The 25707-nt window shown below is 43.1% G+C and overlaps 1 protein-coding gene across 10 annotated transcripts in view; it reads right to left on the bottom strand.

Annotated features, from left to right (window-relative positions):
- Positions 1–8158: 8158 nt before the first annotated feature.
- The window catches only part of JADE1 (jade family PHD finger 1), a 56517-nt gene continuing 38968 nt past the window's right edge, over positions 8159–25707 (bottom strand). For 9 of the 10 annotated variants that reach the window (XM_036903373.2, XM_036903377.2, XM_036903374.2 and 6 more), the window contains 4 exons: positions 24936–25052; positions 20580–21101; positions 15145–15262; positions 8159–11960 (listed from right to left, as the gene is read on the bottom strand). In XM_036903373.2, the coding sequence (XP_036759268.2) occupies positions 11050–11960; positions 15145–15262; positions 20580–21101; positions 24936–25052 (1668 nt within the window). In that variant the 3' untranslated portion in view covers positions 8159–11049. Of the gene's footprint in view, positions 11961–15144; positions 15263–18888; positions 21102–24935; positions 25053–25707 lie in introns of those variants that run through there. The other variant, XM_036903381.2, reaches the window with a different exon arrangement.

The raw sequence follows: 25707 nt of genomic DNA, 5'->3' as shown, positions 1-25707 counted from the left end.
TTGAACCTGGTGTGCCCTGCTTTCTAGTGATTAGAACAGGTAGGTTTGCATCTGGATAACAGAGAAGACTGTTGCAGTAGTCCTAATAAAAAATAATGAATTGAGTTTGAGGTGACATGAAAATATTCATCTGTAAATATCCAACCAACAGAAGTTTAGGACTGGTGCTAACAAATAGGGATAGTTGTGGAGTGTTTGGTGCAGAGCTAAGAATTAAAGCCATGGAGTGTAGGAACTTGCCATGGGGCCTGCTGCGGTGTGGCCGACTGCCTCTTCCCCTCATTTCTGTACTCTCGCCCTCACGACAGCCGCCTTCTACTTCCATCAGTACGTCATTCTCCCTCCCCGCACACGGGCTCTGCATGTGCTTTGCCATTTGCAAATCTCCAGGTCACCACTCAGACATCACCGCTCAGATGGCCTTTCCTAGTCTCCAGACTAGGTTAGGTCCTCTTGTTCTATTGCTTTTAGTAGTGTGCTGTATTTTTCCTTCACACCACTTATCAAAATTTGTAATTAGCCCTTTTTGAAGTGTTGTCTTTAATGTCATCTCCTCTCCAACAGACTGCAAGCCCCTTAAGAGTAGGACTCATGTCTACTCTCATTCATCACTGTCTTCTCAGCACTCGGCATAGTTTCTGGCACAGGGAAGGTATTCAGTAACTGATCAAAAACTGAAAAAGAGTTTTTAAGGTCAGGACCTTAGAAAATGTCTTTGTTGAATGAGCTCAGGAAGGGGAGTCATTGAAGGAGATGAACAGGACCACTGAGAGGGCTGAACGCAAAGAGAATCCAATAGGACAGAAGGTAGAGGATGGAGGAAATCTGATCCTCTGAGTAGGAGGGGGCAAATTGTTGCTAATGTCAAGTGCAATGATGAGACCAAATAATACAAATATAGCAGTTAAATGGAAATTAGATAGGATGTGCATAGCTTATTTATATTTCTTAAGGAATTTTTCATTTGATTGTCTAAATTCCTTCCCATGTCACTCACAGACTAATTTCCATGTAGTAAGAGTTATGTTCATATGCATGTTTATAGAATTTTGAATTTTAATTTAATTAGAGAAGATGTTAGAATTTTATCTGACCAAAAAAAATGAGACTGTAGGAGGAAGCATTTCAAAAACTAACATCCTGGACAAGTGGATTATAAGTATTATTGTTCTCCTTTTTCAAAAAGAAAATCTAACTTCCCAGACTCATTTCCTCAAGGTAAATCTTCCAATACAAGCTCTCCCTCCAAACTTTGGCCATAGGCACCTACTCCTTACACTGTAATATTAATAACCTTCTCCAGTTAGATCCGCTTGAATGCTAAGATATCTCCCAATAAAAGAATAGGCTACTAATATACAGATAATAGGCCTTTCTGAGATCTCTTGAATTTGAACAGACTTAAGCTATGTTTAGCAGCAAAATGCAACACGTACGCTTATTTCGCTTTCAGAAAGTATGTTAGCTAATGATTTCTGATGTAAAACTGTCATGGCATTTTTTCACATTTCTCATACTGGTCAGTCTTGACTTCACTGACACAGGCAGTTAAGTACAACTCATTCTGTGAACAATATTTTAGGAGACAGGGGAAATGAATAGGAAAGAGATAAAAGAAATGACATAAATCTGAAACTGGGGACAAAACAGCTAGTTCATTTTATTTATTCATGTTTCGTTATTGTGTCTCCCTGCGCCAGAAAAGAGAGATGATTACCTCTTCTTCCCTTTGTATACAAATATGCAAATCGGGGCAAAAACAATCTCTGATTTCTCCTCTGGTGTGAGAATCATAACTACCCCAAATGTGGGAGACCGTTAGGAACAATGCAGTCATTCGTTTATTCAGCAAATATGAATATTTCATAGTTGCACAGTCTGCCAAGCCAACAAGACAAATCAAAGAGGGAAAAAACAGTTTAAACATTTTACTATAAATTCTGTTCTTTAATCATAGTGTGTTCTATCAATTTTTCCAAAATAACAAATCTGTAGTGAGCTTTTTTTACAAACATCTTTATCAAAACTGATTAATTTTTTTTAGCTTACTTACAAATGGATATATGTACATATCTGTATACAGAGAGGAGAGACTGCAATGCCCCAGTGTTATGTATGGAATCTGTCCCTTCTTTACCAGCCCTCAAAATGTATAAAAACATGTGCTTTTGTGACATTATTAGTGTTCTTAGTATTTATATGAGGAGGAACTAAGTAAATATGAACATATTTAGATAACAAAAATAATAGGATGGAAAGGCATCTTTAAGGTAATTTTTTACAACACTGGCACCCACCCACTTACCAAGAAAAGAAAATCTACATTCAGTTAGTGGCCTTCTGGCCCCAGGCTTTCCCACAAAGCATGCACGTGTGCCCCACAACACTTCCAAAGATACTCCAGGGTACTTAGCTCTAACCCTGCTCTTGTTTCTGCCACTCAGAGTGTATTGGAATATAAGTAAATGAGAATAACATTATAGAGGTAACTTTGAATCTTCTCTACTTTATTTTTAAAAACAAATTCTTAAAGCTCGCTGTTTTTAGTAACAAATTACTACTGCATTGTGCACAGCTGTTGAAATTCACAACAGGAGCAGTTTAGTCTCCCTTGGCATGGCCCAATCCACTTCCCAACAGCTTTGACCGCTAGAAAGTTCTTTCTTATACTGAGCTAAAATGTGTCCCCCATCTGAGTTCTAGCCTGTGCAACAAAGTTTAAACTACCTTCCACATGGCAGATCTTCAGCATTTTGGAAATAATTATCATGTTCTCTCTGCACTTAGTAAACATCTCCATTTCCTCAGAGGACTTAGTTTTGAGTCCTTTCACCAACCAGTCTCTGAAAGCACTCCAGTGTGCATATATTCTTCTTTACTCTTTCAATAAATATTGATTGAACACCTCCTTTACACCACATATGCTTGGGCTGCATCAGTTTCATGCCCAGAGCTAAACATTGTGTGCGAGGTATAAAACTATTAATTCCCTTGTTTTTAGATCATGACTGAGAGGGGTAAGGAGAGAGAGTAAGTGATCCTGCATGAGTGTAGAGGAACAATATATATGAGAATCTCCATGGGATGGATATCGCTTCATATCCTATGCCCTACACCCCACCCCAAGAAGAATCTGACAGGGTCTCTGAGGGAAGCATGCTCTGAGAGTTGCTATAGTTAGTGATTAATGGAAATGTATGTATAATTCCTCATTAGTATTTAGAATGAGAAAAAAAGTGCGGATTACCTTCTAGAATCTATACTTCCCTTAATGCAGCTTAAAATCTGTTAGCTTTCCTGACATCGAATCTCACTGTTAGACAGACATTGAGCATAAAGTTGACTAAAATCCCAAGTCTTTCCAAAGATTCTGTTACTAAACTAAATGTTTGTCCCAGAAGCCAGACTGGCCATTCATCCCTTTTAAATTTCATTATAGTATTACAGTGTACTGAGGTCATTTTTGCTCCTAATTCTGTCATCCAATCTGTTGTCCGCAAGCATAGGGACTGTGTCTGTTTTGTTTTCTGCTATATTTCTTGCACCCATGACAATTTTTTATTTACAACAAATGCCATCTACAGATCTGATTAGTGTGCCACCCTTATTTTTTGTGCAAATCACTGAAAATATGAGAACTAGACAGATCTGAGTGCTATCAGTCTCTCAGAGCATACCAACCACCACCTCCCATAATGGTCACCAATCAAGATGCATGAGGGATGGTCATTCAGCCTGTTTTTAACCTGGCCCATATTGCTGCCGCTACAGTATCATAAAACATCAAGAAAGACCCAGCCTTTTGCATCACACAAATTCATTTATGCCACAGCTGTCATACCTCCCAGACCTCATGTATTATTGTCCAAGAAGAAAACTGAATTAGTCGGATGGATTTCTTCTTTGTAAATCTGTGTAGCATCCTAGTGATCACTGCTTGGTCCTTTCATAAGTTTGTTTAAAACCCTTTAAAGTCCTTTGATATGACATCATGGAAATTTTCATTCTGTGTTTTCCCTACTTTTTTCAAAGAATAAAAAAGCCATCAGAGCATAATATGATAAGAATTTCTGTTAGCACTTAGATCTGTGAAGATTAAAAATGAGACTAGCATCTCCTTTCATATAAACTATACTCCAGTGGATAAAAGAGAATGAGGGAAGTTATAATCATGTTCCTACAAATAACCAAAAGACTATCTTTCCCTGGATCCACAATAAACATGCTGATCTGTATTAATAATGTCTATTGATTGAGCACCTGTTATATGCAAGGCATTGTGCCAGCATTTTGCATTTATTATCTGACATAAGCCAACAACCCTGCTAGGTGTTATCGTTCCTTTTCCAACAATCAATACAAGGCATCATAAAACATCTTGCCCAGGGTCACACAGCCAGAGAGGTGGCACTACAGGCTTTCAAACCAGGTCTGCCCCACACCAGGTTCCTTCTACTGCACAACATTGCATCTTCAGAGTTTGCAGAGTTCATACTTTTGCCATCTCCCATTTGCTGACAGTGATTGAGAACTTTCACAGAGAACTTGAAAGATTCTCTGAGTGCCCTGGGATGTAATTCATCTGGATCCGGTGGCTTGAACTCAATATAAACAGCTAGATGCTCTCATACAAGTGCTTCACATGTCCTAGACCTCACGTAACTTTTACCAGTGTCTATTCTATCCTTTTCAGTTCAAGAATCTGTGTTCTTGACGGAAAATACAAGCACAAAATAAGACTTGAAAATCCTACTTCCACTTTCTCATTCATCAACTTTACTGTAACTAAAGTGGCAAGTCTCTTCTTTTTGCCTTTTCTGACTGACTATAACCCCAAAAGCCCCTTTGGTTGTCAAGTTATATGCATTACATAGAAAACCTCCTAGAAGAAGCATCTTCATATCTAGTGAGATTTGGTAATTTCTTCAAACCTTGAAAAAAATTGGTCGTAACCTAAAAAGTCAAGTAACATTACTGAAAGACAGAGATTACACAAAGTAAGCTATAGTATTTAGTGGGTTACCTCCTTTGAAAAGGTTTCCAGATTTCTTCAATGGGTGGTGATATTTTCACCAAGAAAAACATCATACCTACCAAATATCTGCCAGCAGTTCATAAATACATGTTAAATTGTGCTTAGCAATTGTGAAGTGGGTGATACAATATTGCATGATTTCCTGTTTCAAAATAAGCAAGGTATTTTAAAGCATGGTGTTTGAAAGGTATTTTACTCACTTTGAGAACTTGGGACTAGTTGAGGCAGATAGGAGCACAAGCATATGATATGAAAAAAGAGAAGTACAAACAATTCAAACAGTAAAGCTGGAGCAGAGCCAAAATGAGCAAGAAAAGAAGGAAAGCGCCCTTTGAGGCTGGTCCATGGGGAAGGGAAACAGCAGAGAAAAAGATTTGCTTCATGAAGAGATTGCTTCACACTGGTAATAATACTGAAATTAGAACTATCAACCAGATTAGTGGGTAAAATAACCATTACTGACCCATCATTGTAAGTGTACTTTTTAAAACTCAGCCATGTATAAGCAAAGTAGTAGTGAGAATATCAGTATACATTAATAATACATTAGGAATGACAGCACACCTTTTTTCCTTTTATCTTTGCTACTTAATTTGGCATTGTTTGACTTTATTTGTAAAAACTAACCAGATTTATTGTACTTTGTATCTCAAAAATACTGACTTTAACTTTTTGCACAGCGTCTATTTAAAGTTCTAACACATTGGCCCTAATTCCAGATTCATCATCAAGAAACTGATTTTAAATAATTCTCTTTAACTTCCCAAGCAGTGTGTCAGGATATACAGAGAATTAAATTGAGTTCATGAAAGTTCTTTGATCATATATGCATATTTTATCTGTAAAAATGTGTATGTCACTTAAATGTATATGACATTAAACTAATTTCATTCTCCCTAGAAGAATTCAAGTACCAGCTGACCACAAGCTGACTATATTGCTCATTATCCATTAGGTTCAGTCGTTCACCCAGTACCTAATATTTGAAGCCAAGATTATTAGCTTTATAGAGGTTCACTGAACTAAAGTTCACATGCATAATCCTCAGCATCCTCAAAAGCACATGAACTACTTAATGTAAACCATTTTTATATTCTGAGAGGCAGTAGAGCCCAGGGAGCTCAAACACAACCTACTGACCTTGAGCAAATTACTTAATTTCTATGCCTCAGTTTACTCATCTGCAAATTAGGTAATAATGCCTACCTCACATATTGTATAAAATACAACTAATATGTGTAAAATACAGACCATCTGATAAGCCCTTTTTAATTACCTGAAAAAGTCTGGAGGGTCCCCTGAAGGCTATGTGGAATGACAAAATCAGTTCTTATTGAAGAAGTTATTGCTACGGAGATAGTGTTGGCAAAGCTACAGCTATTTGGGGTGAGAGGAATTAATTTCAGCAAGACCTGAGTCAAGGAAACCAGATAGATAAGAGACTGCTGCACTATTCCAGGCAAGAAATGAAAAGGCTTAAACTAAATGGCCAGTGACCACCGCTTTGACCTGGATCATCATTTGGCTGAAGATGCACCCACAAAGCACTCCCAGCTTTCAGGTTTGGACAGCATTCTCTGAGACAAGCCATAGGAAAAGACAAGTTCCAAAAATCTCAAGTATCTAAACACATTCAAAAGCAAATGCCCAATAAGCAGTCCATTAGAACTCAGAAAAAGCTATGTCGCGGAAACTTTAAACTCAGCAGCATAGAGAATAGTTGAAGTCAAGGAAGTAGGTAAGATTTGCTTTTATCCTTTTTTCAATGACCTATTACCCCAGACTAGAACATACCATCTAAGGCAGTTCTGAGCATTAAAGGGAGATCATATTGAAGACTTCAACCTTGAAGTTAATTGCAAAGTTTGCTGCAGATGGCTAATGTTTCAAAGGTAGAAACTATTTTCTAAGTGATCTGAGTAAAACATGAACATGAGTCCCTGGTGCTGCATTTTCCATCACATACTGAACTGCCAATGATAGGCCCTTCCTTTGGCTCCTGGGGACTTAATTTCCCTAGGGAACTATTGTGGTTATTCAACTTTAAGACCTTGCAGGAAGAATCAGTTATTTCTCTCTGGGGTCTTAGACAAGCAACATGAAAGTAAATAGTCACTAAGGAGGAACAAGGAGAAATAAACAAGCTTTTAGTCAAATGTATAAACCAATTCATGTTACAAAAAAAAATGCTGGCCAAATTTTTACCAAAGCTAAGTTGGGGACAGTATCACTACCTTGTGGCTCCTGCTCACTGTCACCTGCAAGGGGATGTGGGTCCCACACCCCAGCATCACTGCTGCCAACACAAAGGTGCAGATCACTATATGCCAGTTTCTACATGTGGTGGTTGGATAAAGACTGTTTCAGGCAGGGAGAACACCAAACGAAATGAGAACTAGGGCCTTTGCCGCTTCTGCTGGTGCCTAATGTGATCTCAGGTATCTCTCTTCTTTGCCCTAGTGCTCTATCTAGAATTCTATGATTAAAAGGAATTAAAGGAAATTGCTCTTCAAAAAATAATTTTTTGAAAAGCCTTATAAATACACTCTGTCATTCAGGAGTAACATTTTTTGCCCCAGAAGGCTCACCAGCCAACATTATGTTGAAGAAATCAATGTCATGTTCCTAATCATTAAAATAGCCTCTTGTTGACTAAATGCCTACTACATGCTTTATCTGAGATGCTCTGTGAACTTGCTTTCAATGTCACAATAACCCCAGTGAGGTAGTAATAAGATGTTATCTTTTTTTACAGAAGGGAAAATGGAGGCTTACAAAGGTTGGATGACTTAGTCAAGTTCACAAGCCTGGTAAACTGTCATTCAGCCTTGAAACCCAGGTCTCTCTGACTCTCATATTGCTTTGACAGCTGTTTTATTTCCAGATCTAAAATTGTATTCTGGAAAGAACTCCAGGGCAGGAGGACTCGAATCAAACCACTACCATGTTCCAGTGTCCCACTATCAAGGTGGAGCCAGGAAGCAGTCCAGTGAACCTGTGTTCATCTCCAGCTCTCATTCTTGAGCTAAACTGAGACAGTCGACATATACCGATTCAGGATTACTAAATTGCATTCATCTCCAAACATTTAACAAAAGCAGATTTCGAAAGACTCTTAAAAAATGTATTGCAAAATGTACAGCATTTATTCACATACAGACAAAAAGGCACAAATTCTACTAAATAGTTCAACAAAAAAATACAGCTGTCCTCAACTAGTTTTATAAATATTTTCAAAAAGGGGGCAGAAATAAATACAGGATTGGGCCATGTAATATAAAATAGTCATCTCTACATATACTTTGTTTTATTTCTGATTTTTAACTCTTCATGCACCTTTTTTTTTCAATTTTAGCTGAATGGACACCAAGCTAGGCACATAGTGAAAATCCTCTGTACAAGGTTACAAATGTAATGACGTTTGTCCATTTCAAAATAATTAAGATTTGTACACAACACATATAACCCTTCATTTAGATTTTGTGTTTATAACCTAACAAATGACAGTCCAGGCAACTTTACAAAAGTTTAACTAGCCTACATTTTGACATAATACATTGATCATAATCAAAGATATTTCTTGGTCAGGATGCACAAGGAAAGAAAAAGCTTAACAAAAAAATAAAAAGCGGGGGGGCAGAAAGAAAAAAGAGCAAATGGTTTCACACTAACAGAGTGCAAGCTGGTAGGCGGGGTGGGTCGCTGTGACAGCGCCTCATACAGAGTTCCCAGCGGGACAGGAGACTAACTTACAAAGCTATCATTACACTGTCAGAGAAACCGGGCTCTATACCATTTGCATTTCTAAGCAGGAATAAAAAGTGTGGGCTTTTTATTTTGTGTTTTGTTTTTGTGTGGGGTTTTTCTTTTAAGTTTTTTTTGTTGTGTTTTGTTTTTTTGGTTCAGCATAACTTGGAACGTTTGAAAGCTTTTCAACCTAAATGTGGGGAAAAAACAGGTAAGGCATTTTTTGCACAACACTAGCATTCCTAATAGTGCAAATGAATCTGGTACCTCTTAAAATGGTGAGAGGTCATACACTTACTATAATTAATTTAGCTATTCTTTCTATGGCTTGACAGATTATCCCTCTATATAGTCTACTTTCACCCAGAGCCGTTGCTGTAGTCAAAAGGGAACTGCAGATAGAGTCCACCTTCTTCCATAGCCAGCAAAAGGTTTTTTGCTCATATGCAAAAACTCTGATTTTTAAATTATGCTAGGAGTGAATGTACAACTTAGATTCATTAGAAACTTCTAATATCTGTAGCAACAGCTTATCTGGACAGCAGTCTTTCAAAATGAGCCGCATAGCTCAAAAATAGTCAATCTAAAAACATGGGTCATTCTTTCCACTACTAAAATGTATTCGAAAAGTTAAGACTTGGTTTGAAAATGCCATACATACAATGGGGATGCATCAGATCTACTATTTGATCATCTGATAAAACTTGCATAGCAAGATGGAATTCAATAAGCCTTTTTTTTTGTTGACAATCATCTGGAAGACTTGAAAGTTAACTACAGAACTCAAAGCATTATTAAGTTTCAGAATGTCCCTGCCACATGGAAACAGATGCATAAATGAATCAGGAATCTGAATACTGATATTAACAAACTAAGGGGTAATTTTGGGGAAACTGGGTGTGTTCCAAGGGCCCATAATTCTAAATCTCATTGCTATTTAAACTTTCCTTCTCTTAAGTTGGATTCACAACTACATTGAATTCCAAAGAAAATTAACAAAACCTTAACACTATCCACTGTCTTAATACATATGCACTACAGTGAGTGCAAAAACAAAATTGTACCCAAATTTAATGCTAAATTCATTATTGCTGATAATTTAGTTATTGCCATTTGCAATCACAAAGTCCAAGTTACAAATTGGAGCTCAGAACTCTGACTCCAGAAAACTTCAATCTCTCTCCTGTATAACCTTGGTCAATGGTAAGAGGTTATCGCAACTTATTGCCTTTCTCCTGTTTTTAAACTGTAACCTACTTTGCTTTTTCCTTTTTTTTTTTTTTCTTTCCTTTTCCTAAGGAATCCATACATGTTGGAAGCCCAGATTCCCTGACACATGCACCAGTGGTTGGCACTGGGAAGTGCGGGTCACCAGAGTCTGGAAGTTCACCACTTGAACTTCAACAGCTATTGTAGTGTTGGAAGCCAAGTGGCAGGTACTGCCAATGGCCTGGGAAATCCCAAGTTGGCACTAAAGGCAGTGAGTGGTTAGGAAGAGGAAGGTCAAGAGGACTACTGAAAATGGGACCTCAACTGCCCTTTCCCATAAAGTGGAACTTTCTGATGGCTTCACTCTCCACCAGTCCTAGAGCCACAACACATTCAACGGCTTCAGTAGCAGCCCTTGGCTGCCTTTGCACTAAGCTGCCAAGCTGCCCATTCAGGTCCTCCCATAATGACCTTCTAAAGATCCTCTCTTCCCCATCTGCAGTATTTGCACATGCATCCCCTGGAGTTAGTGAAGCTTCTGAGCTGCAGTCTGTGTACTAAAATGCAATGAAAATACCTTGTGGGCCAAAGTATAAATATGGTTTCAAGATCTACCACAGTCCTAGAAAGTAAGTTTACAGACTGTTAAATGGTATGTCAGGGTTTCTCAAGAAAGGTATATCTGATCCTGTATATTCAGATAACCAAGAGTTTGTGCTTTGGGAAGAATATGGGGGGCAATAAAAACTCATGAGGCTTATGTAAGCCTCGCCCTCTTTAATTCTCATTCATTCTTGTTTTAGTGTTTAATTCAGCCTCTAGTCTTAGAAGTGTCTTAGGATTACAATCTACTCTTGTGTTTCCTCAACAAGTTGCAAATAACGCATACTTCTCACAACAATGACTTATAAATGACTCTGAAAAAAAAAATTTTCAATCTGAATTGCAAGTATATGTGTCTGTGTAGCCCCGGAGTGATGGGTTTCCGCTTGTCCCTGCATCAGAGCCCCTGTCAAACTCCATGACAAGCTGCTCACTCCCACGCCTCCTCGGTTTCATCAAGAGGCCAAAATGCTTCTCCTGATAATGTCTGTCCTCCTGTTGATTGCGCTGCTGGCATGTATACATTTCTTTTCTGATGCTTCACTCTCAGAGTCACTCATTTCTGCATCAGGAACATACCCGTCATTCTCATTGTCCGATTTTAAGTTGCTCTTCGCCCTTTCCTTGGCTGGAGCTCGGCCTAAACCCAGGTAGGGGTGGTCCGAGAGCGGGCGGCAGGCCCCGTCGCGGGCCTCTCCCTGCTGCTGCCGTTCCCCCTTCTTTGGAATCCGGAATCCTCCCCAGTTTTTCACTGGGCTGGCAGGAGTTGTAGGCACTTTGGCTGCAGTCTGGCTATAGTTCACTTTGATCAGGGAGCCGTTGCACTTGGGCGCCACCTCCTTCCTCGCGCCAGGTGCCGGCTGCCCCGCTCCAGGGGAGGGGGCAGCTCTCGTGTTGTCCACGTGCCTCTGGGACACATCTGTGGACTTAAGAGGCTTGTGATTCTGCTTAAAAGGTCTGTCCTTTAAGTCTCCCTTACTGAGATCACAATGCAAACGGTGATCTCTTCTGTTCCCATGGTCTGGCATCACCACCCCATTTTTCTGTTGTGCTGAAATGAGACGTGCTTCTGCAAAGGTCTTTTCAAAACTCAAAAGGCTCTCTGGGACCACCATGCCCTCCCTTCTACCACACAGGTCTGGCTGCTTTAGGAGGGTTTTGCCTTCACTCCCGGGGCTGTTCTGCAAGGGATCTCGCTTAGGGGTTTTTTTCAGAGAATGAACCAATGAAGTACCCATTTGCTTCCTGAAGAATGCAGAATGCCACTTCAAGTCCTCGATCTTGGGAGTACCAGGGCCCACAGAAGGACTATTAAACAAAAGCATGTTTTCCAGTGAGGAGGAGGAGCAGGAAGAAGAAGGCACACCTAGGAACATAAAACCACAAATAAAGAAAAATTACAGCAGAAGCAAATCCAAAACAATAAAATTCTTGCCCCTTGGTATGGCCCTACCAGTGCAAACTTCCCATTCAGCATGGAAAAACCCACCCAGTTTGTAAAAATTTGGTTTTTACATTAAAGACTTGCACTTCTTGAGAATCTACACTCTGTATACTCAACTCAGTATGCCACATTTTCTCAAACAGCTCAAGTTCACATAATTTTTCATGAAACATCTTTTCAAAGAATATATTTTCTTTCAAACAAAATAACATCTGAGTTCCAAGCAGAATCCATGCAGAATCCATTTGGAGGTCAAGCACTGCCTCTCCCCCTCCGCCTGGTCATGGAGCAGCACCTGGGCCACAGCCACCCACCAGCCTGTCCCTGCTACCCAAGCACCTGGGCAGGGGCTGTCTCCAACGTTTCTACACCCCCACAGGCTACAATGAGGGCAAATACATGTAAGTAAGGTGAAATGAAGGTGTTTTAAAGGCATCCTTGACAGAGTAAATATTTCAAACAATGTTTACTATTACACGCAAAATCCATCTGTGGAATTACACTGAATTGTCATCCCACGTGAGGGTTAGTTAATCAAGTGTCTCAACGTTTTTGATGCTGGTCCCAGTAAGAACTAAATCTCACCACGAAACCCAGCAAAAGTTCACTTGTGAAATCAGATTAGCCTTCATCAGATGCACACCCAGCGGTTTCTGTTCTGTCTTATTAATGCTGGCGATGACTTAGTGAGTTCATTTCACAAAACACATGAGTGCATGAGAAGGACCACATTTCAACAAGAGCCTCCAGAGCATCTACAAAGCACAGTTCTCACAATCCCCGTCCCTATAAGGTATGAACTACCAGGAAAACAAGGTTCTGCCCAGAGTCCCAGGCAGTAGCGCACGTAAGAACTTCCTGCTGAGCAGATGAGGACACTGCCCAGAAACGCAACGGACGAGCAGCTCTAAACATAAAATCGTCATGACCACAGGGGACGGTGTTTTACAGCCAGCCTGTTTGGAAGTGCCTGCTTTCTCAAGAGTCAAATGTTAGGGTCAACTTTACACCACACTTACACTTCTTTTACTCAATCACCTACTGTGGGAAAGCAAAGCTGAAAGGAACTGACATTTTCTGAACTCTGATTTCTCCTACTTGACTCGGGTCCCATGCCTCTGAAGAGCCTCTGACTCATGACCTCCTATAAGCACTGCCCCCACTGAGGACACTCACCCAGCAGAATGGCCTCAGAATCACACAATAGAGTTGAAACCAAGGACCCTGGCTGACACATCTAAGTCAAGGCCATCTGTTGGAATCAGCTCTCTTACAAGGCAGGGGGTCAACTTGAGGCATGAATAAGAACACAACTGAAACTCTAAAACTGAAAGATAGAAAAAAACTAGCATCCTAAAGGGTTTCCACGTCATCCCATGGCATCCCACAGGCAGATTAATGTTGCTTTCAACCGCTCATACCTAGTCGAGTCATGTCTCAGAGAGAATAACATAGGACTTGGGAATGTACATCTACCAAGAAACTCTTCCGAAACTGGGTAAGAATCTCAGTCACTTACACTAGCAAAAAACTCAGTCATGAAATACAGAAAGCTGCCTGCACTATATCCATGAAAAATGACTCTTCAGTGAAATCAGATGAAATGCTCTTCACAGTTTATTTTTATAGGTAATCACTCACTACACATCACGTCTTAACAAGAGTCACAGGAAGCCCTCCAAGGGCACACCCTGCGTGAATGATCCCAGCATCCGGGGGCTGGAGGCTGGGGCAGCTGCCCAGGCAGCTTCCATGTGGACTGTTCACAGGACTCAAAGGCAAGGGCACGGACAGCCCATCTGTGTGCACTTGGGTAGGAATAATGAATGAAAAGACAGACGTTCACTTTAAAGAATCTGAATTGAACTGCTTTTACTTAGGACTCCCTACTTAAGAACTCTAAAAGTTTTACAACAAACTCTAAACTCTAGCTAATTAAATAAGCTGAATACATCTGGAAAAATTTACTCTTGGGAAGAAAATATCTAGGATAATATTATTAAGTTAATGCCACTGAAACTATGAAACACTTCAAGTGCATTTAAAATTCCCTATGCTTTTCCTTTTCTCTTTGTTCAGCTGGCTCACGTCTGGTCACATGTATCTGGTTAGTTTTAGGTAAACCAGAACTTGAATTTCAACATAATAGGTTTTAACAACTCCTTTATTGTTCCTGTGTTACATGATGATGCACAAAGAGCCCCAGCAGTGGGCACGTGAGAGGGAGCGCTGCACCCACACAATGCAAATGACAGGCGCCGCCAGGCGCGAGCTCCCCTCAGACCTGCTCCACAAGCTGGGATTCTGCTCAGCCACACTCAACAGGCCTCCTTCCCTAAAACCCTTATCAGACCTGCTTTGCAGGGCTTTGATCACAGTATTAATGCCGAAAGGCACTTGAGAGGCCATGACTCGGGACCAACCTTCTGCAGATGAGAAGGCCCAGACACAGAGAGGTTAAAACGACTTGCCCAAATTCGCACTTGAAGCCTACACGACCGGCATTCTCCAAGGGCAGAGGAGATAAATATCTGAGTTTTCTTGTGTCCTCTTTCCCTTCCCAGAACGATGTAAAACAGAAGTCCCTAAATAAATACCTGGTGCTGTATCTCAAAAATATGCTAAATTCCACCTACACTAAAAAGTCCACTTGTGAAATGTTTTCTAAACGAGGACTTGTGTCTTAGATCCTAAGGCTAGAAAAACCTCTTTAGGTGTTCCCATGACACTTCACATGTTTCGGGTGCTTTGCCCTATGTAAGCCACTGTCTCACAGCAGTTCCAGGAGGCCGCCATGAGCGGTCCTCACGCTACACAGAGGAAATGGGAAGAAGCAGAACACTTGGCACTTGACTATGTTTGGCCTATAGGTAAAGGATGTTAAGATTTGGACCCATATTTGAGGCCAAATTCCTAGCGCTTTCTCCTATACCATGAGGTCTTAAATGCCTAAAGATTTTCTTTAAATATAAAAGTCTGTATTTCTTAGATTCTTCTACAGGACAGATAAAAGGAAATTAAAGAAACCATTAGTTTTTCCCTTAACACAGGTTAAGACTTACAAACCCATGCTCTATTGTTTGGCCTACAAGAGCTTAATGCATACCTGAAACTCTTTCTTGCTCCAAGAGCTTAGTGTAAAGATTGAATATCTGTTCCTGGACTTTGCACACAGATCGTTTAATCTTTTCCCTGCGGGTCACCATGTAAGTGAGGTTCCGAACCTAGAATGTAGAGAATAAAGATTCTAAGTGAGCAACACTTGACAACAGTACTTTGGTGCTTTTTCTTTCTTTACCTGAAAGAAATCCGTCCTACTAGGGTCTTGACTAACATTTTAAATCAAAATGTATTTTAAGCATTTTATCCAGCCTCTAATCTCCTTTTGGGTTGCTAACAAGGATTCCATAATGTAAGCAGTGGCAATACATAAGTTAGACTGCAGAACCCCTACAGAACCCATGCAAAGGCCCTGCTCCTCCAGTGCAGCCTGAGGCCTGGCACAGAGCAGACCACTGGAATCCAAGCCCAGACTCATTCCCTCTTGCCAAGGACTCAGCTTACCACCCCTCCTTCATCCTGTGACCTCTACAGTCTAAGGCTTTAGAGCAGTTCAGAAGCGTCCTCTGCTGCATTTTACCCAGCGCCTTCGGGCTGGAACTAGGTAAGTGCAGGTCAAAGACCATCAGAAGGAACTCCCCACCCCAACCCTGAAAATGTCCCTGCATGGGGCCCACTAGAAGACCAAATGGTCACCCAGAATCTAAACTTCTTTAACTGGACACTGAACTCTGAAATGCCCACAGCAAACAGGTGGCTAATGTGTTCCTACAGAAGGTGACACTAGGCAACGTCCTTCTCACTTTGCCATTGATTTGCTAAATGTCAACATCCCCAGTCCAGCTTTCTATCAGCACTTGAGAAACTGATCCTGCTCTCTTTCCTGACTCATTCGTTATAAGCAACTGAAAAAAGACCCAAGTGCTAAGTGTTCCACTTTGCATCTGATGAGCAACTACTGGGGACCACATGAAACACTAACTCATCAACACAGACTCATTCCCCATTTTTAAGCCACCCATAACCAGTCAATACAAAAAAATAAAATCTAAGGAATTAGTCATTAGACCTTCTTAAAATTCTTCAGTCTTAAAACCTATTGGTAAACCTGACTACATTACATGGGTCTGAAAATACAAATGTCAAATGCAACACAGCTGCTGAACAACTCATCCTTCCTTGAGGATGATGTGGACAAGCCCTCCCAAATCAGCTCGGGGGCAGGAGTGCAGAGCAGGTGTGAACACCCCGTCAGCTGCTGAGTCAAAGGCATGACCACGCTCCCGAACACCCGAGGTCTTCCTTATGCGAGGACCATCCCTTCCCCTGCCGCCTTCTCCTGCAATGAGGGCTCTGCCTTCGCCTTGGGTACCGACACCTCCCCCACGGCCTTCCACCCTTTCTGAGCCCTGACAATTGCAGCCATTCTTCCCCAAGTCACATGCACACAGTGGCCTCGGCGCATGAGGTCAGGAGGCACCGAGAGGAACAGGTGGCTAGCTTTCACACCTGCATCAGGGTGTGACTTCCTGGCCCAAAGCAGGAGCACTGAGGAGAGCTTCTCTGGAGCCTGACCACATCACTGACTGGTGTTTAGGGACTTCTAACACCTCCTCTTCATGACACACACACAAAAAATGTACCTTAAAGAATTGAGAAAAAAAAAATCACTCTGCCTATTTCTCTTGGTGTCATTCACCCCGGTTGAAGAACTTCCTCTGACAGCCTCAGACCCCAGGCCGGGAAGGAGGTGTCCTTTATAAATATCCTGACCAACAGGTAAATATTTTCATACAGTAAAAATAAATAAATAAATACATGTTTTCCACCTAGGAGGGACTAAGAGTAAAAGCTCAAAAAGAGAAAGAGGCAAGACCAGACCTAGATCCGTATCAGTTTCAAAACTTGGAAAACAAATTGTTTTTGCATTAAGACAAGGAATTCCACTTTCAGAAAAAGGAAACGGACATCCATTCTGACATGCACGGAGCAGACAATATTACTCTGCTGTGGAAGTCAGATGTACAGCAGAGATACTTAGATCTCTTATTCAACATTATCCATGGAAATAATAGAAAATAGGGAAGCTAGAGAGCCTGAACTTTGTGTATTATTCAAATTTAATGTTGGTAGCTTCAACCACTTCCCCCAGCCAGGTGAGGCTTCCACGCTGGCTAAGTGGGAAAGTCCCACTTCTATTCCCCATGATCACTGATGAGAAACATCTTAATATAACTCCAAAAAGCAAAGGCCAGAGTTAATTTTCAGTCAGAACATATCAGCCCCTGAATAACCCAGGCTTAGCTTACTACATTTAGACAATGAGATCTCTAACCCTTATGCACAAAACACTACAACTCCCATCTCCAGCCCCTGTATGTAGAGCTGAACTGAGGTTCTATCCTCAAAACATACCCTGCTTAGCCCTTCCTATACACTGCTTGGCCAGACGCTCTCCCAGGCTTCACTGCTCCCAGCTGCAAGCCAGGAGGTACTCAGGGCTTCCGGGTGCACTCCCACCATGAAACCTACACCTGGCTTTCCCAGAGAGCAGTGGTTCTCAAATAGAAGCACGTGGGAGCCCTAAAACAGAATGCTGGACTCCACCCCAAATTTCTGGTGTCAGGGGTGGGGTCCGAAAATTTGCATTAGCATTAGGTTTCCAGATGATGCTGGCACTGAGGAATCCAAGAATGGATTCCAAGGATGGTTTCAAGGAATCCAGGAATCCAAGAATGGTTTCAAGGACTTTTCTTGAACACCAAACACTGCTGACAACGCTAAATCTTCACATGCCTTTTATTCAGGGCTAACTGTAGCCTCTCTCAAATTTTCAAAAATTTATTGACTACCACCCAGTAGGGCAGCTAGCCCCTCCCCACCAGGACTTGGCCTCTTTTGATACCCTATAGCCTGCAGACAGAGGTAGCGTGTCTTTATCTGAGCAAGGACTCACTTGTTGGATGAACTCATGTTTACTGTATTTCTTAGAAGACCACGTTTGGGAAAAGAAATCCCATCAGGGTGAAGTAGCAGCCTTGGTAACCTGTCACGGCCACTCACCACACATCAGCAATCTTGTCTTAAAGGTGTGGGTACCCAAACCTCCCTGAAATCCTTCCTGCCATCTAACTTCCTGACCCAAACCTGGCACCCAGGTGGGCAAGGCTCTGAGGTGTGTACTTGTGGGAAAGGGCAGTTACCACTTTCATCAGTTGTTGCAATTCTAATGGAGGCAACTTATTTATCAGTTCTGGAATGACCACAGGCCTTGATCACAGTCCCATGTATTAAATGATTCTGCGTACCTGCTATGAACTACAGTTGTGTAAATTAGGCATAACTCTAACTTAATTGAAAAACAAAGTCACAATTTATGATTTGTTCTGATTGTCAGCCCCTGCCCTAATGAGGCTTCGGCTGTACACACTTACTGACTATAATTACAAAGAACTGTACAGATCTTTAGGGCCTGACAAAGATTTCAATTTTTTAAAGCCTCCAACATCACAGGCATCATGGCAAATTTTGGAAAACATATTTTTCATTACAACAAGGCCATCTTAAACTGACACTAAATCCCCTAAAATCTCTTAGGCTCTTTAATAAAGTAAATATAAGTAATGCCACACACACACAAGTCCTGATTTATTCCCTGTTTCTTATACATCATTGGCATCATTCTACTTAAAAAGCAACAGTGATAACTCAATAAAATGTTTAGAGTTTAATTATAAGTGCATGTTAATCTGAGTAACTTAAGTACAGAAAAGAGTTAGTACACCACAAGCATTTTCTACACTTTTATTTTGTGGTGATTGTGAGACAAACACAGTCCAAACATTTAGATGCCTCGCCCTCCCTCCTTAGGACTATCTGACTCCACAGCTCATGCACCCCCGGTACAGCAGTTTGTCAGGTTGGGATAATGGCTTCTCACCAGGATTACAATGTATCCTTCTGAATTCCTTTCTCATCTTAAAACTGCCACATACACATGTGGTTGAGGTGGTCTTTTTTACACTCACCACCAGGGGGCGTATGGGGCGCCGGCGCTTTTGGACCCTCCTCCTGCGTCCGCCTGCCAGCCAGGCCTCCGCCTGAAGCCGGAATCCTCACCGGGACCCGGAAAGGGCATCACAGCGGGGTCACATACTAATGAACACTTACAACACTTTCATTCCTGTGCCATTTCTAACAGGGCCACACAGGTCTCTGTGAGATCTGGATCTTTCAGTTCAAGACATCTTCAATTTACCCCTAATTTTTGCCTACACTCTCATTTCAAATCTATCTATGAGTCAGATTCTCTCCCAGGCAGATGAATCACTCCCCGCTAATAAATTAGGTGCTTGGGGGCGAAGTGTTAACTGCCTCAGGCCACTTGGGTGCCTTTTGGGCCAGAAAGACAGTCCCGTCACCTGCACACTAACGAATGTAATTGCAGCTGGCAGTCCAGCAGTTGGCGCACAAGGTGCTCTAGGATGCAGCCCCAATTAGCAACCTCAGTAAGAACGACCCGCAGGGAGCAGAAGGCCCTAGAGAAATACAGCCCACTCCTAATTATTCCTGGACAGGGAGGAGGTCCAGACTGGAACTCCAAAGGTAACAGAGGGTGGGGGAGGCACAGGCTGCCAACAGCTGAATGAAGTGCCATCAGCGAGGCTCCAGGCAGCCAACAGCCGCTACTATGTTCAGCAGCCCAGCAGTGTGATCTGGAGTGTGCGGAGCATCACTAGGGGCTCCGTGGCGGATCTGCTGTCCCTGTGCACCAGGAATCCCACCCCACACCCACACGCATACACACCACATACACACACACACATGTGCACACACACTGTATCTACACAGCCTCAGTGATGACTTAGCACCTCACTGCCAGGAGTTCCTTCTGGAATAGCTGTGCCCGTGTTAAGTTCCCGCACCCACAGCGGCCCTGCTCCGTGACAGCACCGGGAATGCCCTGTGAATGAGCTAAGGAACGAGGGTGGGCTGGAAAGCAGTGCTTAGCTCTCCCTAATGAGCCCACCACCAGCACCTAGTGTTTCCCCAGGAAGAACAAGAGACCTTCCTACCTCAGCCCAACCCCACCATTCATTCAATGCCATCCTGGTTTTCGCAGTTTGTAAACAATTTTGAGCCAATCCTTTGATCATTTTCCTGGGGCTCAGTTCCCTCTAGCTCTAGAATGAAGGTGGGGAAAAAAAGACACACCCAATTTGAACTTGCAGAACAATAAGAATCAATGGGAAGTGTTTAAAAATAAATCACAGAGAAGCTCCCCGCTCTGTGGCAGTCTTGCATGTATATACAATGAATTTCCCAGCCCACAGATATGTTTGACCAACACAACCTCATGCTGCATCATGTACACGGGTCTGAGAGTAAGTGGCCTGGCTACCGTTTCTTGCTCTGGGCAAGCGATCGCCTCTTGCCATCTTCTTCTCTAAGTCACTACAAGGTGTCAGTGTCAATCATTACCCTCTCCAGGTCCTGCCGCAGGTGCGTGAACAGCTGCAGCCTCCTAAACAAGACATCCTGCTCCCGCTTCGCTAGATTGTCCTCTTCATCTTTCTTTGGAGTGATCAGGGGCTTGTTGAAGTTGACCTTCCTCTTCAACTTCCAGTACTGGTACAGGAAATCCACTACTTCCTCGGGCAGCCGCAGGGCTCTGGCAACATCCAGCAGGTTGACGAAGGTGTAGAACTCATCTTCCAGCTGCTGCAGCTTCTGCTTACGGACACTCACCCGGTGGGCCTCCTCTTGATTCTGCTCAAGGCTGGCAAAGGGCTCCAGTGGACTTCTGGGGGCACACTCAGGGGACCCGTTCTCCCGCGTGGCCCCCTCGCCGAGGCACTCCTCGGCTTTCCTGTGGGAGCTGTGCTTCGGACAGTAGGACTTGAACTTGACTTCGTCATTCTCTGCCAAGATGGTCTTCATCTCCAGGCCCCGGTCAAAAGCACAAGTCACGTGGAAAGCTGTGCGGCAGTTCTTCACAGAGCACTGGGGAGAACACACAGAGAACAGGAGAAAAAACGATTACCGAGCAACAGCGACTGAAGCCCCTCAGCGCTGGACACCCCCACGCATAACCAGACAAGCTGCACATGAGTGTGTGCTGGCACAGCTCTACACCATTAGCCCTAGCAGATCTAGCCATGCTGTAAGTAAGGTACGGGTTGGGATTTAAGGGAACTCTTCACATCAAAGGTTTCATAAACCAAACTCTTTGAGAGAAGTAACATAGCTGCTGACAAGCAGACACAATTATACAAATGGCACGGGTAGACAAAGGCGGCCTGGCACTATGATTATGCTCAAAAGAACATGTGCTCAATATGCAGAGTATATTTTGAGGCTTTTTTTCTTCTAGATTTGAGCTCCTTTTGTATTTATATGAAAAGCCTGAATGGTAAGAATCTCCTCAGGAAGAATGACAACTAGTCAGTTTTTAAAGCAACATGAATCTTCATTTCTACCCCCAGCCACGAAGGGTCCCAACGTAAGTGGGAAAATAAATGGTATGTCTCCTCCAAGCTGCCATGGGCTGCTCAAGACCAGGAAAGTTAATTTTTAAAAACTCCCCAAGAGTGGAAAAGAACAGAAGTCAAGGAGGACCCAGGGAGCCCAGGGGCACAGGGGAGACGGAAAGGTCCCTGAGCCCGTGGGGAAGTGTCACCAGACGCCAAAGGCTTCGAGGGCCAGCGGAGGCCTGTGTCTGCCACACCTGGCACCAGGGTGGCAGCAGAACCGTGAGGGACCTGCTTCCCGTGGGCCACAGGGAGGTTGACCTAGAGGCGAGTCACCACCCAGCTGTCGACCTGGAGGCCGGCCCACCTCACTGAATACCCCCCTCACTGCCTGATAAGGACAACAACTGAGTGCCTTTGATCCTGACAGCAAGGCCAGGACCTAGCAGGAGAAAAGCGATTAATTTCTCCCCATCTGGTCTTGCTGGGTGTCCCTGGGAAGAGGTTCCTGTGGTGACTGAAGCCAGTTCCTTCAAAGCAACACTATATTGCAGGAGGCCAAGTGATCCCCGGGCACACCAGGGCTGCAGAAGGGAGCAGAGCCCCGTGGCCCCCAGCCAGCTGAAAGGCTTAATTAAACTCACTCAACAGACCTGAATTGCATAACCACAAAAGGCTGAGGCTTGAGCTGGGGCTTTTCCCCCTGATCATTTTCAGTATTTAAGAGGTGACTCACTGCCAGTCATGATTCTCCCATTATTATGAAGTCTCTTTTATCCAGAAGAACAAAAATCCAGCTCCCTTCACCATCCCCCCATTACAAACACTTAACACACATGAACATAAATCTGTAATTTTATCTATAAATAAACTTAACTCCAAGAAACGTGTGAAATCAGCTTTAGTGGCAACACACACACACACACACCTGGTCACTATTCTTAAAAACACACACACACACACACACCTGGTCACTATTCTTAAAAACACACACACACACACACCTGGTCACTATTCTTAAACACACACACACCTGGTCACTATTCTTAAAAACACACACACACACACACACACACACACCTGGTCACTATTCTTAAAAACACACACACACACCTGGTCACTATTCTTAAACACACACACACACCTGGTCACTATTCTTAAAAACACACACACACACCTGGTCACTATTCTTAAACACACACACACACACAACCTGGTCACTATTCTTAAAAACACACACACACACACACCTGGTCACTATTCTTAAACACACACACACACACACCTGGTCACTATTCTTAAAAAAAAAAGGTGCTCCTCCCTTTCGGCACACAGCCCAGTGGCAAGTAAAACCAGGAACAGATGGCTGAGAGACTATCTATGTTTGGCTTGAACTACACTGAACCCAGGCACTCCAACCTTAAAGAGGAATGAGTTGCAGCAGCATATTTATACAGGACTTTGTAAAGACGCCAAATGGCCTTCCTCTGGGTTTTCCTATTCAGGTTGACTCAGCAAACAGACGTTACAGAAATGTAAACCAGAGCCTTCCCAGCTGCAGACGTTTCAGAGAGGAATTCTTTAATAAAATCAATCCATTCAGTGAGGATACCAAAAATCATCAGCCTTCCTGGCCTCTTCTTCAAATTAATGCTCTGGGGAAAAAGAGGCCAATGGCAACAAAAAAGTCAGTTTATCTTCTTTTCAAAAGAAAAACAAAGATCCCATTCGCCCACCTCCTGTAAACATCAGTTAAGGACCAGGATTGGTGAGCTCAGGAAAGGGCATAAATTCTAGCCTCAGAAGAACATCAGGTAACTTGGAAGAAAATGATTTCCATTTTCCTTGGTTTGCCACAACCTGTTTCCTGAAGTGCTTGTGTGGGTATGTCTGCACACAAGCACACACATGAACATAAGGTACGGGTGTGGGCTCACCCGGTGGGCCTCCTCTTGATTCTGCTGGGTTTTTTTATGTTGAAGCTTCAAACAATTGTTCCCTCCAGAGTCTCTCCCAACACAACTCTCAGGCCAGAAGCTTCGGTCATGTTCTAGCTTTAACTATTCTGTTCACATACAAAAATCTGCACTATTTTCAAGGTCTGCAGCCAAGTCCCACCAGCTGTCTCATGCCTCACCCTCTAAATATGTCACATTTCGGGTTCTTGAACTCCAGTGGAAGTGGATAATGAAGAAAAGTAGAACTGCTTGGCTTATAAAATGAAAAAATGTTAAAACCACCAATCACTAGATAACTTACTCAAAGAAATATGCATCAGCCAAAATACAAATGGTTTTGCCAAATGAGGTCACTTCTCTAAAAACCACAATTGGCAGTTTGACCAAGCTTGTGGAATCTATGTATGCGCTGAGCTCTGTGTTTCCTGCATCGAGAGAGAAGGACCCCCAAAAACCAGTGCCTCTGCAATCAGAATGGGACCTGAAGACGCAGGAAGGGCCCGTGGTCCTGAGCTGAGACCTCCCAGAGGTGGAGCCACATTCAGCCTTTAGGACCAAGTCAACCACACACAGCATTGGGAGACCTTGGCAGAATGGCATCTCAGGCCTCTTAACTCAGGATTGTCTAGATGTCAAAATGTGAGGCCCAGAAAGTAACTTCTCAAGTAGAGTTTTAGAAAACATGAAAAAAATAGCACACCATCTCTTTCTCTCCCTAATTCCTTATGACATTCTATACTTGTCTGTGTGTGGACACAGAAAATGCAGGCAAAATTTTTACATGCAAGCTCTCTCTATGCCTCCTACCCCCACCAACACAAATCGCCATGAAGAATCAATTTCCCAGTTGTGTTCAGGTAACAGATTCTGCAAAGGATACTTGGCGCTGCACCTCCTGGGTATCCCTCCACCTGCAGCTGGTGCTTCAAGGAGTCTGTATTTTACGAAAAGCATAAACATGCCAAGCTGATTTCAAAGGGTGCGCGCCCTTAAGGCAGAAGCATTCCACACACACCTCCGAAACCAGCAGTGTCAGGAGGCAGCCACAGAGGCAGGGGGCTGACCTCCCAGTGCCAAGACTCTGGTTCACGCCGAGAAGTGTCTGGTGGGGGGAGAGCTGTTGTGCCAGGATTGGGGAAGAAAGGAAGAAACTAGAGGCCAATAAGAACTGTCTTAGAGCTCAAGCAGACTTTGGAGCTGCCCTGATTGTTACAGATGGGGCTCCTGTTATGGAGAACACAGTCCACCACCACAGGGGTTCATACCAGGCTGGAGTTAGGAGGGCTGGGAGAACCGTGTCCTGCTTACTGCACTCTAGTCCCATCACATCCTCTGCCAGTTCACAGAGCCCTCCATCAGCCTGCTCCCCACAGCCAGGGAATGAAGCCCTCAAGGACTAAGTAAGTCACCTGTATGGAGGCCCCAAACTTCTCGCTGCAGAGGCTGCACACCAGTGCCCACCGACTGCTGGGGATGTGGGACACCTTCGTGATGGGCTCCATCTTCTCGGGGCTGCCGATGCTCACCTAGAGGCCCAAGAAAGAGCAAGACAGGTGGCAGAGGCCTTCACACAGACAAAGGCTGGACACAAATGGCAGACTTCACAATCCATTACTTTCCTGCAGCCTACCTACCAGGGGGTAGCAAGGGGCATGTGCCCTCCTAGGCCAGGCAAACCCCTACTTTAAAGCAGCAGGACATCACAGGGGCCACCTCTGGGTCACCAGTAGGAGAGAGCCCAGAGCTCAGGCCCCAAGCTCCACAGCCTCCACGTGCCTGGGGCAGGGCTGTCATCTTACAGAGATGTCCCTGTTTGTAAAAACACTCAGATAACTGAATGTTCACTTCTCACCTGAGTATCTGACAGCAAAGACAGGTGTGCATCAGGACAATGTGATCCACACCACCTGTGGCCCACAATGAAGTGGTCAAGACTGAAAATCCATCTTAAGTATATTTTAAAAGTCTGTGAAGTATGGTATAAGTAAATATAAACTGCTTTTAATATCTCTCATTAAAGAATTCTCTTCTAACAATATCTCTAACTAATAAATTCTCTTCAGTCAGAAAAGACTACCGCATTCAACGTGGGAAATGACCAAAGCGAGTAAGGCACCCTTCTCTCCTGCATTATGGGCCCCTCAACTGTATCCCTCAACTGCACAGCCTCCTACCTGCCAA

Source organism: Manis pentadactyla, chromosome 5, assembly GCF_030020395.1.
Source record: "Manis pentadactyla isolate mManPen7 chromosome 5, mManPen7.hap1, whole genome shotgun sequence".
Classification (NCBI taxonomy): domain Eukaryota; kingdom Metazoa; phylum Chordata; class Mammalia; order Pholidota; family Manidae; genus Manis; species Manis pentadactyla.
The sequence above is the reverse complement of the archived record's forward strand: the minus strand, read 5'-3'. Positions and strand labels throughout refer to the sequence as shown.